This window comes from Oncorhynchus nerka, linkage group LG4 (genome assembly GCF_034236695.1).
Source record: "Oncorhynchus nerka isolate Pitt River linkage group LG4, Oner_Uvic_2.0, whole genome shotgun sequence".
Lineage (NCBI taxonomy): Eukaryota > Metazoa > Chordata > Actinopteri > Salmoniformes > Salmonidae > Oncorhynchus > Oncorhynchus nerka.
Genome location: NC_088399.1, coordinates 52,313,234 through 52,330,195, shown reverse-complemented (window position 1 = coordinate 52,330,195; position 16,962 = coordinate 52,313,234). Strand labels below are relative to the sequence as shown.

The window sequence follows — 16,962 nt, the reverse complement described above, 5'->3', positions numbered from 1 at the left end:
AATTAGCATTCTGAAAATATCTTTAATTAAATACCTCAAAAACCTTTAAATGCAATTGCAGACTGAAGTTGACAACAGGAACATAGCACGCATGTTTCCGAGTAAGTTCTGCAAAATGGAAAAGTCCCAAGTTATTTTATTAAGCACGAAGTCCAGCCCAAGTGATGTCACTGCATATGTCATTACCTACTACTCATCAGACCAAGCCCATGCATACACAACTTTACAAACTTGCAAGAGAGATACAATAGTTCCAATGGTTTTCTAAGGGCTAGGGGGCACTGCTCAAATGTATTAGGCCTAGGGAGGCTCTAGAAACCTTATCTTTACGTACCTCCGACAGGGAGGTTGTTAGAGAACTCATTGGATGATCGCTTGGGTCAACCATGAAGGTTTTTTATTGTTCTCTTTTGTTTTACAGTGTCAGAATTTTTATGTTAAATCGCATCGATACATAGAGATTGCTGGATGATACGGTACAATTAATTGCTTACAAGGCTCAGTCTGTGTTTTGCGTTAGCACCCAAGGATGAAAATGGAGAGGGCATGGAGATCAGCATTACATGGGTATAGAATGTAACGGATGGACAGTTCTTTCCCCAGTTTTAGTGGCATCAAGGATGGTGTGTAGTTATTAAACATGTACTTTTTTTTCTCTTTCCTTTTCAAGTCTATATGTTTTTAGGTTTTGTGGAACATAAGAGTTATCATTGTCCCAGAGGAGGGACTGATGTATATTGACTAATTGATTTAAGAATGTTTCAGTATGTTTATAACTGTAGAAGTGCATTGGGAATAGTGACAAGTGTGTTAGATGGAATATATGTGCAAATGTATCTGTAGCAGGAGGCGAGGTACACATGAGGCCTGTGTTTGAGAAGGAATGTTTACATAGGGCTGTTAAGTGGGATGGAACATGACTGCAGTGGAGATCTGTGGGGGCTTATAGATTAAGGTCGTGGTGATAGATGGGTATCATTCCCAGAGACTAGGTATATTGTTACAGGGGATAGCTCGTAGGAGAGGGAGGACAGCTAACTGTGCACAATATAGGGAAGTTAAATGTAACTTTACACATACCTAGATCAGGGTGAAAGTAGCTGAGATAGTGTGGGCAGTTCAGACTATGGTAAACTTTCAAGAAACATGTGACTCAGTTTTATTAGGTTGGATCTGTGTTTGCAAGTTCTCTCGAGCCGTCATTGTAAATAATAATTTGTTCTTAACTGACTTGCCTAGTTAAATAAAACAAAAAGTCACCCAGCTCCTCCGCACGATCCACGGCCTTCTAGTCGACGTTCACATCCACTACAAGATTATGGTGCTGGTCTACGGAGCAGCAAGAGGAACTGTCCCTCGCTGCCTTCAGGCTATGCTCAAACCCTATGCTCTGCCACCTCTGGTCTCTTGGCTCCCACTCAGCCCAGTCCAAGCTCTTCTCTGTCCTGGCACCCCAATGGTGGAACCAGCTTCCCCCGAAGCTAGGACAGCAGTCGCTGCCCATCTTCCGAAAGCACCGGAAACCCTACCTCTTCAAAAAGTACCTCAAATAATCCCCCTCACCTCGAACCCCAATAATAATCCTGAACCAACACTTGCACTTGACCCCCCCTCCCCAGCTCAGACTTTGCTGATAGCTACTCTAAGGAAACGTGTATTTACTATGCCTGTGATGTGGTTGTCCCACCTAGATAATTTAAGATGAATGCACTGTAAATCGCTCTGGATAAGTGTGTCTGCTAAATGACTAAAATATGATGGGAAAAAAAAGTGTAAAAAAACCCCCACTATTTAAAGAAAATGTCTCATTGAGCCGACATTTGCAGCCCTTACCGTGAATGTAGTCACCACAAACGTGAGTTAGAACAGATCTTCCTCGATAGGGATCGATTCCAGCACTAAGGCGGGGGGATTCAATCCGATCTCAATTGTTAATTCTTATATGGTGCATTGCTAACAAAACGCAATCACTAGTGTCTTGATAGTGCACTCGTTTCCATGTTCACCAAAGCACATGTCAAGTTCAAACAAACTATGATAACATTATTCAAAAGGAGCTAGCAAAGGGCTACAAATAGTCATAGCCCATTAAACATGGTTAATTCCAATGCGCTAATTTAATCTGGGTCAATATTTGGTGGAAATATTAATTGAATCCATTGATATGGGCCTCGAATTTCACTTAAATGTCCTTGAAGTTTTTTTAAATGAAAAATGGAGTAATTCTTATTGCTGATATCATTTAACTTAAATTTGAGTTAAAAAAAATGGGATCTGAAATTGACATGGCAACATCTTAAATCCATGTTTGTTCATTGATGGTCTTTGCTGAATGAGTTTTCTGGGGACCTATCTTGCCATGTTTTGTTCAAATTTAACTCCCTTATCCCTTTTTTTAGTTACACATTTTACTTAGTTGCAGAGTATTTCAGAGCCACTGAATAAAGTAAAGTTTTGTATGACATTTTTAGACATTCATCAACTGGAGTTACCCCCTAACCATACCGTTAAATCAGTTATTATAGCATGACAACAGGATTAACATGGTTGATATCATTTATGGGAATGATGTGTAAGTGAAACAGAACCACTGTTTTTTCCCCATGCAAAAAAAGAAGCTTGAAATTTACATGTGTTCAAATGAAGATACCACCGTGTAGAGCAATAAAGTGCTTAATACATGATTTAACCATTATTTTTGGTAGTCGTCGTCTTGAAAATATCAATTGCAATTGGAAAAAAAAGAAGTCATTTTTTTGTTTTTAAAAATAATTTATTGTTCTTTTATGTACAGGAAAAAAATAAAATAGAAAACAAAAAATTAGTAGAAAAGGCTAATTGTACAAGAAACACTATATACTGTACACTGCATTGAAGATGTCCAACTGTCTGCATGACCCAGGTAATGTGTCATAGATAGGCAATACTTTAAAGTACAATATGAAGTAAAAAGAGTCCTCTTCCACTCAGTATGTCTTTGATCACCTATATAGTGTGTATGAACCAGAGATGTTCTTATAACGTCCTTTGTTTGAACACAGTACCGCTGTGTCATGTATGACTGTGCTTTTCCCAGCAGCAAAGACACACGCAAAACAATAGGCTTCTCATCCTCAGACAGAAACATGACGTGTATAATCATAATATCCATTTCTATATGATATAGAAAAACAGTCTTGAGAACTAACTGAAAAATTGGTTTGAGCGTCAATGGTTGGTTATCTTTCTCATCACAGAGGGAGGGTGTGGGGGGGAGATTCATTGTACATCTTTGCACCTCTACACAAGCACTCATCTTCTCAACAACCTGCACACACCTACCGAAAGCCTCTGAACATTTGTCTTTGGTTAGCCTGTACTGTACGCGCGTGTTAGGTAAACTTCACAGTTTGAGAGCAGGCAGCAAAGTAAGCCACCGACTGCATATACTATACCGTACTGAAAGCAGAGATGGAATATAGCTAAGCACATCAATGCTGTGTACAGTCGTCGTGACTGTACAAAGGGATTTTCTTAATGCAGCAGAACAATAAATGAGAATCAGAATAGAGGCAAAACAGAAAAACTGCAAACAACAATGTACACTACAAACACAGTAAGCTGCAGCAAAAATAATGATTAAAATACAAATATTTTGGTCTGTATGAGTGACAGAAAAAAGGAGGAGCAGAGAATGCAAATAAAAGGCTGAAAACTGAAAATAAAAGGATTCAAATAAAAATGTTTAAAAAACACAATAAAGCTGAAACAAAGTAACATTTCAGAATTGCACGATTTAATACGGATGTACTTACTGTAAGTAAGTGGACACCATTGCTGTACTTTCTGTAGTTGTAGGGACCTAATATAATAGAGGAACACAGCCTACATGCACAGTAAGTTAACCAGAACCGGTGTGTTCAGAGCACCAGCAGTTGTCTAGAGCAGTGTTGTCCCAATTCCAGTCCTTGAGTATCCCTGGGCCCCTATTCATAAAGCGTCTCAGAGTAGGAGTGCTTAGGATCCATTTGGCTTCTCAGATCATAATGTATAAGATTACATGGACAAGGGGGATCTGAGCCTAGATCAGACAATGACGAGACAGGCTATAGGGAGGAGGTCAGAGACCTGACCGTGTGGTGCAAGGGCAACAACTTCTCCGTCAGAGTGGTCAAGACAAAGGAGATGAATGTGGACTACAGGAAAAGGAAGACCGAGCACGCCTTCATTCTCATCGACAGGGCTGTAGTGGAGCAGGTTGAGAGCGTCCACGTCACCAACAAATTAACAAGCACACCAAGACAGTTGTGAAGAGGGCATGACAAAACCTATTCCCCCTCAGGAGACTGGAAATATTTGGCATGGGTCCTCAAAAGGTTTTACAGCTGCACCATCGAGAGCATCCTGACGGGTTGCATCACTGCCTGGTATGGCAACTGCTTGGCCTCTGACCGCAAGGCACTACAGAGGGTAATGTGTACGGCCCAGTACATCACTGGGGCCAAGCTTCTTGCCATCCAGGAGGCAATACCAGGCGGTGTCAGAGGAAGGCCCTAAAAATTGTCAGACTCCAGCCACCCTAGTCATAGACTGTTTTCTCTCCTACTGCACGGAAAGAAGTACCGGAGCGCCAAGTCTAGGTCCAAGAGGCTTCTAAACAGCTTCTACCACCAAGTCATAAGACTCCTGAACATCTAATCAAATGGCTACCCAGACTATTGGTGCCCCCCCCACACACACACACACTCATTGACTCCATACCAGCCTCGCTATTGTTATTTTACTGCTGCTCTTTAATTTGTTACTTTATTTCTCAAAACTGCATTGTTGGTTATGGGCTTGTAAGTCAGCATTTCACTAAGGTCCACACCCGTTGTGACACCATGTGACAAATAATATTTGATAGCAGTGTTCCTCAACTCCTCAAGTACCCCCAAACAGCACACATCTTTGTTGTAGCCCCGGACAAACACACCAGATTCAACTCAGATCCCCCGTGTCCATGTAATCGTATACATTATGATCTGAAAAGCAAAACTGTACCTCCTACTCAGAGACGCGTAACGAACTGAGGCCCAGTTTTAGGGGCTCTTTTCGTGTCAGGCGGCGGGATATGGGTCTAAAGACTACAGTATGTCGAGGCAAAAGCAATTAAATAGCTCTCCATTAGCTGCTTTGATATAGCCAAAATAAAAACTATTTAAAAAAAAAAAAAAAAGACTATTTAGAATAGTAATAACAACACAACCAATAAATAAGAATAACACTCGGCCTCATAAAAGCTCGATTCCATGTGAGGATACTGTACTTTAGTCAACAAAACAAAATCATTAACAGATGCAATACCACTTGGTCTTTGCAGTTACATCGTACACACACAGCCGCGTCGGAGTTGGAGATTCTCCTAAAGTCACTGTTATCAGTATCACCGCTTGTGATCAAGGTTTTGGTATGTTACCACGGTGATAACGACCAAGACATTATAGACCTAGGTCCGTATAGAAACTATGGGACGTATTCTGTATTCATTAAAGAGCCCAGGACCTCTTCAACTCCACAGCAATTCCGAAGGAAAGACAAAGATCACCGATAGGAGATAAAACACAATCCTACCTTAAAAACGATAACGATATATGCCGTTAAGTTAAACACAAGTTGTTTTTTTTTGTCTTTACAAAGGGGCGAATAAAAGTGAACTCTGGCATATCAATATAAGGTGAATGAACATAGCTTTGTTTCTCCTATGGTTTTAATTCCCATTGGATCCTCCACAGGGCCGAAGCCAATTAATTGAGCAGTAATGTTTCAATTCTCGAGCCAAGTACATGTGTGAAGATGCAGGTCATGATCATCATAATAAAATGTGGTTTGTCCTCAGATATGGTTAGATTCTCCTTTCAGGAGACAGTCATGGTTTGTTTTGAATTCATTTGAGGGGTGCTTATATTTGTTCTGTTACACACGTTTGAAATGGAAATGTTTTTAGTTGTTGTTGGCATATCCGAACTCCCCTCCAGTGTCCCGCAGGGAGTGGGGTCACAATCGTATAGTGCAACAGGAGCAATTAGGGTTAAGTGCCTTACTCAAGGGCACAGCAACAGATTTTTTATCACCTTGTCGGTTTCCGGTATTCAAACCAGCAACCTTTCGCTTACTGGCCCAAACGCTCTAACCTCGGGGCTACCGCCCCCCCGGTTGAGGGCTGATCAGGCCCTCCTCAACATACATGACCAATCCAGGTCATCACACACACATAGACACGTCTTCGCTCTTGACCAAGAGCATTCTCACACCACAGTCTAGCATCGAAATAAGGGGACATCATTTCCTAAATGAATGCTATGGATGTTGAAGAACACCTCCACATTATTGACAAAGGTATCATAAAACATCTTTAAAATCCACTGTACACCATGAGGTATGAAAATATGAGACCCCTCCCCTTGCACAACACACGCATCTCGTAAAATGTCCCGGCAACACCGTTCGTGGGTTTCAGGGGCGGTTTCTTGCCAGAAGTACCAAAGTTATACTTGAACTTACTCCACGAAAAAGTACAATAGACGTTTGTACAAACCGTGAAAAAATATAAAGGTTTAACTGTTCAGTTCTGTGGAATGGCTGCCAATGAAAGGTTTGTTTGACAGGTCTCTCGGGAGAACATCACGGATGCTTTTTGTTCCTTGTGCTCTCCCTAACAAGTCGCCACGGTGATTTGACTGGGAATTCGCTCACATCACACAGAAAAGCCAGCCGAGCAGTATACATTTATACCTAGACGGTCACTAAAGCCTAGCCGAGACCACAACACAGACAGCGAGCAATTCTCTGATCTGAAAAGCACATTTTGGTAAAAAGCTCAATTGCAACAAACTGCCTGCTTTGTACTCGAACACTTAATTCCAGAATAAAGCCTGACGAGCCCAAACTCGTACTCTGCAAAACACTTGGTCTGTGATCTAATTCTTTAGAAAGGAATACATGGGAAGTAGAATAAACGTAGAGGTTTGAACCACCTGTCGTACAGTGTGGATATCTTAGGTGTTTTTGTTTGGGTGCTATGAATTGGCTGTGTCCTGGCAAGCTCTGTTTGCAGTGACTCAAGTCCATAATACTGACACTCAACCTACTCCACTCACTCAGACCCTGTTCCAGCACCGGGATGGATGAGTATGCGGACAGGAGAGAAACAAAGAGAGAGCGCTTCCTTGTGTTTCACACCCAAAGTATGGTAACACACAAAAGCCTCACATAAACAAGCATAAACTCTCACACACACACACTCATGGTCGATGTAACATATCTGGGTCCACATCAGCCAACAAAACTGGTTCTAGACCCACAATGCAGAGTATTCAGTCTTTGAGGATCCCTTCCTCCTCCTCTTCTTTCATCCTGTGTCCCATCACACACCCGCACCACACCCCTTCACCTGCCCAGCAAGGTCAGAGGTTAGGACAGGGCTGTAGTCATTAGGGCACACACACCGTAGCAAAAACATTTTATGTAGTCCCTCCCTGTTTCAGCCCATTTTCTTCCGTTTTGGTGGCTAATGAACACGACCCAGGTCAGGACAGGGCACGTCAGGACAGGGTGCAGTCATACGCCCCCTCGTCAGCCGCCTGCTCCTCCTGCTCCTCTGGAGCTCCTCCGTCCTCTGTCACTAACCCTCCAGAGGGCTCCGAGGGCAAGGCCAGGCCTAAGGGAGCAGGCCCTCTACTGTCCTCCGCCCTGGGGCATCCGGGCTGGGGCTCAGTCAGCTTGGAGTTGGGGTTGGAAGCCCCTGGCTGGAAGGCTTCAGGCTGGACCTGCTCCACAGCAGTCTCTATTAGCTTCTGCAGCTGGGGCCGGATCAGTTTCAGGAAGGGTTTATAGCCCAGGCTACAGGGAGGAGGAGAGGAGAGCGAGGGAGCCAGTATTCAGAAGAATATTCATAGCCATTTCAAGCATTCATTGAATTTTTTGTCATAGACGTGGGCACACACGTGCAGCAACAGTTCTCCTAGCTTAGTGAGAGAGAGTGAGAGAGACAGAGATAGAGAGTAAAGAAAGAGAGATAAACTAACCAGTCTGTGGAGGCCCACGCATCGACTCCCAGCAGGCCGGAGCGGATACTTTGGACGGTCTCAGGAGGAACCTCTGGGCTGTCCAGGAAGTTGACCACCTGCTTGATGACCGTGGCCTCTCTCAGGATCAGACCAATCACAACACACCACTCCAGACAGCCCGCCTCCATGAACACATGCAGCAGGTAGCTGAGGACAGAAAGAGATCCGGAATGGTACAGAAGGGGCTGGTTTACCAGACAGATTACACCTAGTCCTACACTAAGAAGCACGTGCAATGGAGACTCTCCTTTCAGAACATTTTAGTCCAAGGATAGGCTTAATCTGTGTCTGGGAAACATACCCAAGGACACACAAACAAAAGGGTAACAAAATCACACAAGATATACACAAACCCACATATGAAACCAACAAGCAGAATAGGTCACCACAGCCATAAATCTAGCTAGGTCGGGATGGTAGGTGGGGTGAAGGAGTATTTTGTAGCACCTAACAGAGAGGACTGGAGAGGATAACAGCCTTACCGTAGCTGGACCTGAGACTTGTGTGGTCCCTTGTTAGCCAGCTCCATGGAGATGTGTTCCAGCTCAGACTGGGTCAGACTCAGAGTGGAAAAGTTCTCATCCACCATGGTCCAGTCTCCATCCACCATGCTGCTGGTCTCTGTCAGGTCTGTGGCCGAACCGATACTGCACTCCTCCGCTGGGGAATAAGGGAGGGGAGGGAAGAGATGACCGGAGAGAATTTAGAAGAGGTAAAGGGATAAGAAGACCGAAAATGAGAGAGCCTGGTAGAGAGAAAGCGAGAGGCAGATGTAGAGAGCGAGAGAGAGGGGGGAGAGATGACAAGTGAATGCTGAAGTAGAGGAGGGCCACCAACTTTTGTTAGTGAGTGGAGAGAGGAAGGCCTCCTGTGTCTGTGGCCCCCCGTGGGAAGAGGATGTGTTCATCTCTTTAGGCTCCGGCCCCAGCGCCCCGAGACCGTCCAGCCAGGTGTGGTTGCTGTTGCGTGCTGAGGCCTGCGGGGGCGCTGTGTCCATGTCACTGTTCAACAGGCTGTCTGCTGACTGGGACTTTAGCAGTCGCTGGCTCAGCACTGGAGGGGGAGAGAAACACACATGCAGGCACTTCGTCATACCAACTCATCAAGGTTGGCACACTGAACACACTTACAAAGAAATGGGATAGGGGAAGTTGACTGGGGAGACCGAGAACCACAGCTGAGGGCAGATGCAGCCACAGTCACACCCCGCACCCTCACCCGTCTTGCGGTGTCCGTCCTTGAAGGGCGAGCTGGTCGAGCACGCTGGGATGACAGGAAACGGCCAGAGGAAGTCCTTGTGGAGACACTTCAGCGCCATGACAAAGTCATCGAGCCGCGCTACCCGGGTGCGCTCGCGGCACAGCCAGCCAATCAGCTCGAAGCCCAGCTGGGCGGAGAAACAGCCTAGGTCTTTGAGGCGGACCTGCTCCAGCAGGTGCCGGGCGTGACGCCATAACATCATGTCTATGTACATGTTCTCAGCACAGTCACTGTCCTTACTCCATCGCTCAGACCTAGAGAGAGCGAGAGCGAGAGGGAGAGGAGAGGGAGAGAGGACATGCGGAAGAGATGGAAGAGCTATTACAGGTACCATGGGGAAAAGGGCCCGGAACACGAATAGCGCAAATGCCACGAGGGCTGGTCTCAATTCCATCCAATTAATTAAGCAAAACAGATAATAGCCCAGTAATTCTTTATATAAGTACGACATGTTATGTTATCATCATCATTGTTCATTTGAACTTGAGAACTGGAGCCCAGCAGTAGTGGGCCTGTCCGGCTCAGTAGATAGAAGAGAAGGGCTAGCAAACGCCACGGCCGCGTGTTCAATTACCTGCAAGGATCATGCATACGCTCACTGTACTTGAAGTCTCTTTGAATAAAATCTGTTCAATTGAATACATTACTACAATAATAGCATCCGTACCCTTTAGTGGAGGGCCCGGAGGGCATGCTAAAGGTCTTCTGTAGGTTAAACTTCCCAGCAGCGATGCCGTCAGCTGACTGGGACAGACTGATGCTGCGGTTCCTGAAGAACTCGAAGCCTCCCGTCGAACTGGGTTCCTGTTGAGAGGACACATCAACCGGTCACTTATATGGGAAGCATTTCAAAGTCCAATCTACTGTTCGAACAATGTGCTCATAATCAGGCGGGACAACTCATCCAGTAAGCCCCTGAAACAACAGTATAGCCAGTTTATATTTCATTATAACCCGGGTGGTTCGAGCCCTGAATGCTCGACTAGATCATATACCATATGGACATTATATATATATTTTTAAATAAAATGTACTGTTCTAATTACGTTGGTAACCAGTTCATAATAGCAATAAGGCACCTCAGGGGTTTGTGGTACATGGCCCATAAACCACAGCTAAGCGCTGTATCCAGGCCTTAGCCGCATTGCGTAGTGCCTAAGAACAGCCCTTAGCCGTGGTATACTGGCCATATACCACAACCCCCCCCGTCGGGCCTTATTGCTTAAATAGAGAGAGGTGGATGTGAGGCCGTAGCCTCAATAGCAGTCTTTATACAGTATTTTTAGACCATCCCTAATATCATCCCCATAGATTAGTCTAGCCGCTTAAGAGACTTAGAGATGATTTAAAGATGTAGAGAGCGCGAGAAGAGACAGCGGTAGAAGACAGAGTAGAAGCAGCGAGCTTGAAATAGTTCTCTCCGATACCTGAGTGGTTGGTGTTGGAGGCGGGGTCTCCATCTCCCCAGAGCCAATGGCCTTGAGGAATCGGATCATGTGACGACAGAGGTCCCACTTGCCCTGCTCCAGAGCCGTGTTGAAGAGCAGGGTAGCGTGCTGCCTGCTCACCGCCGGAACCTCCATGTTCTAGACGCCACAGTTACATTATCCATACAAAACACTTACGACACAACTCCACCCCGAAACATTACCCTCACCCCTGCTCCAACGCTCACCGTACAGTGGCTCCAATCCTAACCGGAGCTCCAACCCTCACCCTAGCTCCATACCTTAATACCAGTCACATTTCTAAATAATGTGCCTCTGGGATATAGGATAGGAATCTTACAGTGCCATGAGATAGGGTAGTATATGTAGATACCTGCAGTATGATGAGATAGGATGCTGCTGTGTCCAGGTCCTGAGCCATTAGACATTCCTCAAACAGATCCTTGGGGTTGCCCACGGCAGCAAACAGGTAGTTCCACAGGGCGTACTCAGTCTTCCTGGCGCAGTGCACGATGGTCTGGACGAAGAAAACATGAATGAATAAATTAATTAATTCAGTCGAAAATGCAAAAGAGTTGCCTCAGCCGAGAACGACAATACTCTACCACTCCTCCATCCACATCGCTCTCCCCCTCCTCCTTACCTGGAGGAACAGGGGGAACTCTGTGATGAACTTGGCCACGGTGGGCAGCAGCGGGTCGGGAATGGGCTCCCGGGAGGTGGCCTCCTCCTCCAGCACCACGTGGACCATGAGCTCCATGACGTGGGGGAAGTAGGGGAGCGCCGCGCAGGACTGGGCCAGGAGCAGGGCCTGCTCTCCCAGGTTACGCACGAGTAGCTGGCGCAGGATGTGGTGGAGGTAGATCTGGGAGGTCCTCTCCACCGTGCAGTAAGGGAATGTCACCTCAAGAGGCTCCCGGCCCTCTCTGGGACCCTGCAGAAGAAGACGATTACGTTATTCGCACAGAGACAGTGATTTGTAAAGTTGTAGAGTACAAGAGCAGTTCATTGGCGTTAAGAGCCTTGGCACAACGTCAAGAGATGGTATCTAGGATTTGTTATCAGCCCCCTCCCCCCCCTCCCTCGCAGGCCGTCGGAGACCAGGTTCTATTTGCCAACCCCCAACACCAGATAATACTATTACTGTAATAACTACAATATAATACTACTATAATACTCCTAACTACAGTACCTGCAGGCCGTCGTAGAGCACGGTCTCATTAGATGCCCCCAGCACCAGGGCATCTTCAAACAGCACGGCCAGGGGGTAGATGTTGATGTGGAAGGGGAGCATGATGCGCCGGGACAGGAACGAGTGGGGCTTACGGTGGTCCCGCGGGAACAGGGGCAGCCACACCTTTTGAGAGGTACAATGAAACAATCGCGTGGCAGCATTGAATAATATGCTCGGGAACTAACAAGTAGATTGTGAAACACACCGACAAACATCACCCTTCTAATGTAGCCATACACGTGTTTTCTTGTTGCAATTTATAGGAGGATGTGAAGATTTGGACGACAACAACAAGGGTTTCATTTCAATGAGAAGAAGGGGCAGCCACACCTTCATTCCGGCCTCGCCACAGGACAGCCAAAGAGCCTCCAGCAGGTGGCGCTTCTTCTTGTTACTGCGACACGTCGTCCACACATTCTCTACACACTGAGCCAGAACCACGGGAGGACAGAACGGCAGCTAGAAACCGAGAGTGACAGACCGGGTCAGCATACACACGCACCACGGTGCATACTGTGGCCGGCGGGTAAGACAATGCTATAGATGTACACGGAGAATGACAGTATCAAGTATGACAAATTAAATCAATCAATATATGTATTATGACGAGACAAAGACAACTATTACAAGAGGGGGGTGACTTAGTCCGGTCCCAGATCTGGTTGTGCTGTATAGCATGACAATGACTGTAGGAGTAGGCTATACAGCCCAAACAGTAGGTAGGTAGGTGTGTGTGTACAGTACCAGTCAAAAGTTCGGACATATTCCTGGGATTTTCTTTATTTTTAACTATGTTCTACATTGTAGAATAATAGTGAAGACATCAAAACTATGAAATAACGCATATGAAATCATGTAGTAAGCAAAAAAGTGTTAAACAAATCAAAATATTACATTTACATTTATTTCATATTTGACATTCTTCAAAGTAGTCACCCTTTGCCTTGACAGCTTTGCACACGCTTGGCATTCTCTCAAACAGCTTCGCGAGGAATGCTTTTCCAACAGTCTTGAAGGAGTTCCCATATATGCTGAGCACTTGTGAGCTGCTTTTCCTTCATTCTGCGGTCCAACTCAGCCCAAAACATCTCAATTGGGTTGAGGTCGGGTGATTGTGGAGGCCAGGTCATCTGATGCAGCACTCCATCACTATCCTTCTTGGTCAAATAGCCCTTAACAGCCTGGAGGTGTGTTAGGTCATCGTCCTGTTGAAAAACAAATGATAGTCCCACTAAGCGCAAACCAGATGGGATTGCGGATTGCTGCACAATGCTGTGGTAGCCATGCTGGTTAAGTGTGCCTTGAATTCTAAATAAATCACTGAGTGTCACCAGCAAAGCATCCCCACACCTCCATGCGTAGATCATCCGTTAACCTGCTCTGCATCTCACAAAGACGCAGCAGTTGGAACCAAAAATCTCATATTTGGACTCATCAGACCAAAGGACACATTTCCACCGGTCTAACGTCCATTGCTCGTGTTTCTTGGCCCAAGTCAGTCTCTTCTTCTTATTGGTGTCCTCGAGTAGTGGTTTCTTTGCAGCAATTCGACCATGAAGGCCTGATTCACGCAGTCTTCTCTGAACTGTTGATGTGTCTGGTACTTGAACTCTGTGAAGCATTTATTTAGGCTGGTAACTGCAGCAGAGGTAACTCCGGCTCTTCCTTTCCTATAGCGGTCCTCAGAGCCAGTTTCATCATAGCGCTTGATGGTTTTTGCGACTGCACTTGAAGAAACATTCAAAGTTCTTGACATGTTCCTGATTGACTGACCTTCATGTCTTAAAGTAATGGACTGTAGTTTCTATTTGCTTATTTGAGCTGTTCTTGCCATAATATGGACTTGGTCTTTTACCAAATAAGGGTATCTTCTGTATACCACCCCTACCTTGTCACAACACAACTGATTGGCTCAAACGCATGAAGGGAGAAAAAAAAATCCACAAATTAACAAGGCACACCTGTTAATTGAAATGCATTACAGGTGACTGACTACCTCATGAAGCTGGTTGAGAGAATGCCAATAGTGTGCAAAACTGTCAAGGCAAAGGGTGGCTACTTTGAAGAATCTCAAATATATTTAGATTTGTTTAACACTTTTTTTGGTTACTACATGATTCCATATGTGTTATTTTATAGTTAGGATGTCTTCACTATTATTCTACAATGTAGAAACAATTTAAAATAAAGAAAAACCCTTGAATGAGTAGGTGTCCAAACTTTTGACTGCTACTGTGTGTGTGTGTGTGTGTGAGAGACTCACCAGTTTCTTCTGGTCTTCCTTCTCTCGTACCTGTGGTCCAGAACGGTCTCTCTGTAGCATGATGAGTTGGCCAGCCAGGTTCAGCATGATGCTCTCTGCCATACAGGCCTAGTACAGCGACACAAATTAGTACTATTCACTTTAACAACTTAGCAGACTTTTAACAACTTATCACCCAGAGTGATTCACAAATCAGTACATTCACTAAAGTAGATTTAAAAGACATCGCAATCAGCGCAAATTAAAACTCTGTTCAAAATAGCTGCAAAATAAGGGCTCTCCAACCCCTTTGTTCCTGGAGAGCTACCCCCCTGTAGGTTTTTGGCTTCAACCCCAAACCTACAGGACGGTAGCTCTCCAGGAACAAGGGGTTGGAGACCCCTCTGCTAAATCGACGCTGGTGAAAGAAAAGCGCTAGGAGCAGGGGGGGGGGCAGTGGTAGAAGAGTCTGAAGAGACCAGGCTTTTGATGAGATTTCATGTGTGTATTGAAACCAGTACCTGCTGTGGGGCTTTAAGCGCGATGCCGGTCTCTGTGCGCACCGAGGTGAGGGTGACAGACACCACCAGGGCAGGATGGGGGATGTAGCGGGACATGGACACCTCCTGAAGCAGCTCAACACAGGCTGACGGGTTGGGCCTTCAGAGAAAGACAATACGCTACTAATAACATTGATTGGACAGGTCCTTTGTAAAGCCTCCCCCCCGAGTTAAAGCCCCAACCAATAGCATGTGATAAGTATTATTGGAAAGTTCACGTGACTTTCTTTCCACAACACTATTGATTATCATCCGTGACCTCTGTCAGGTGATCTTCCCCACCGGTCTCGTCCTGCCTGCTAATAAATGTGTGTGAGAGTTCAATTTTTATTTTATTTCTAATGAGTGGGTGTGCATGCCTGTGCCTGTCCTAAGCGTGTTCGTCTTTCCCTACCCGTCGTGCCTCCTCTCGATGCTGTAGAGGAAGATGGAGCAGTCTGCTCTGAAGAGGACGATCAGGTCTCTGAACACGTTGAGCAGCAGGGTGTCAGAGTGCAGCTTGGTGACGGAGGCGAAGGCATTGTCCAGGTTGGACGACCGGAGGTACAGACGCAGCTACACCGGGAGGGGAGAAACGACGGGGGAGGAAAGAAAGTACCGCTGTTCACTTTGTCCATCCATCAAAGCGACCAGTCAAACGGAGCTCGTCAGCTTGTCGTGAGCAAAACCATCACACATTCTCAATCCATTTGTCCATGCAAATTTGACCCATACACGTTCAGAACAGGGTGGTGTAAAATCTATTGTTCCTGAACGTTAGTTATCGGTGTTATGCAGTCTTACCTCTTCTTGCCGGTCGGTGAAATTGTAACAGGCAACAACGACAAAGTCGTTCCACCAGGCCAGCCCCCCTGTCACGGTCATGTTCTGCTCCTGAGTGATGTTCCCAAACAGCTTCCATTTCCTGGTGGACATGGAGTAATGTGCAAAGCCACGTCTCCCTGCCACCGCTATGCACTGGCCTGCTGTGTCTATGGCTGCAAACTATAGACACACACACCTCTCATGCATTAGAGGCCACAAGCTAAGTGCGCATGACGACATTGGTATCTGAAAAAACTGCATTCATTTGACAACTCAGGTTAACATGGTTTGATGTAGCCACACACACACACACACACACTGAATACTTATCCCTAAGGACAGACGTAGAAGTATTTCCCCACACTGACTCACCCGTATAGGCCAATTACTCTCTAGGTATGTGCTGTGAATCTACGACAGAGGGGGAAAAACACAGGATAGTTTGACTGACAGGATGCGAAACATCATTTCTAACTTGTCAAGCTTCACGTCAACATATCAAAGCGACATCTGAATAGGTAGCCATCTGAATTCGAAATGAATTAAGTTTATGAGGTTGTACCTGGACCACGTGCCAGTGCTTGTGTCCCAGTAAAGTGCTGAGTCCCTGAGAGATGGAGTTGGGTGAGGGGGCGGAGCGATGGTGAAGGGGGTTGCCCTCCAGGCCATGGGCGAGATTGTGGGGGTGAGGGGTTTGAGGGCCATCGGAGCTGCTGGATGGGACCTGGGTGGGGTCACCACAGGTCAGGTACAGACGGTCTTCCCCATGTAGTAAAACCTGCTCCTGGTTACTCTGGGAGGGACAGACAACAGGGAATCAACAAAAACAAATCAATTTGTTTGCAACATATCAGTATTCTACATGAAAGTGCCCAGCAAGCAAAATTGGTTGGTGTCAGGAACGTGTGCATTGACGCCAATGTCCATAAGCTCACCGTGCAGGGGTTAACGGTGAGGGCGCTTTTGATGAAGTGGAACTGCAGTATCCCCGCCTGCTTGGTCTGGGTAGGAGGTGGAGCCCCCTCCATGTTCTCTACAAGCTCCGCTTCCTCTCTACTGGTGATGACCCACAGGTGGTAGCCTTCCGCTCCCCAGCACATAGAGCTGATCTTTATAGGATCCTTCTTAGTGCCGTCTGACCGATACCTGGGGTTGAGACCGCAGTCACAGAGAAGGGTTTATAATAGACACAATTGCAAGGAGAAAAAGAGAAGATTTTGCACAGTTTGTTGTTGTTGCCCCGTTCAGGATGAAGCCTGCTCAACCTATACTGTATGAGAGCGCGCAGTCTGCACCATAGGAGCGTAGCTTGACAAGACAACGGCGA

At 46.0% G+C, this 16,962-nt stretch overlaps 1 protein-coding gene across 2 annotated transcripts in view; it reads right to left on the bottom strand.

Moving 5' to 3' along the window:
* Window positions 1-2,751: 2,751 nt before the first annotated feature.
* Window positions 2,752-16,962, bottom strand: part of LOC115105964 (guanine nucleotide exchange factor subunit RIC1) — a 59,319-nt gene continuing 45,108 nt past the window's right edge. For both annotated transcript variants that reach the window (XM_029628509.2, XM_029628518.2), the window contains exons 10-27: window positions 16,571-16,781; window positions 16,198-16,428; window positions 16,008-16,046; window positions 15,615-15,815; window positions 15,226-15,386; window positions 14,793-14,931; window positions 14,293-14,400; window positions 12,360-12,488; window positions 11,988-12,152; window positions 11,439-11,729; window positions 11,169-11,312; window positions 10,775-10,933; window positions 10,015-10,151; window positions 9,306-9,601; window positions 8,925-9,140; window positions 8,570-8,747; window positions 8,046-8,234; window positions 2,752-7,860 (exon numbers count right to left, since the gene is read on the bottom strand). In XM_029628509.2, the coding sequence (XP_029484369.2) occupies window positions 7,563-7,860; window positions 8,046-8,234; window positions 8,570-8,747; window positions 8,925-9,140; window positions 9,306-9,601; window positions 10,015-10,151; window positions 10,775-10,933; window positions 11,169-11,312; window positions 11,439-11,729; window positions 11,988-12,152; window positions 12,360-12,488; window positions 14,293-14,400; window positions 14,793-14,931; window positions 15,226-15,386; window positions 15,615-15,815; window positions 16,008-16,046; window positions 16,198-16,428; window positions 16,571-16,781 (3,292 nt within the window). In that variant the 3' untranslated portion in view covers window positions 2,752-7,562. The remainder of the gene's footprint in view (window positions 7,861-8,045; window positions 8,235-8,569; window positions 8,748-8,924; window positions 9,141-9,305; window positions 9,602-10,014; window positions 10,152-10,774; window positions 10,934-11,168; window positions 11,313-11,438; window positions 11,730-11,987; window positions 12,153-12,359; window positions 12,489-14,292; window positions 14,401-14,792; window positions 14,932-15,225; window positions 15,387-15,614; window positions 15,816-16,007; window positions 16,047-16,197; window positions 16,429-16,570; window positions 16,782-16,962) is intronic.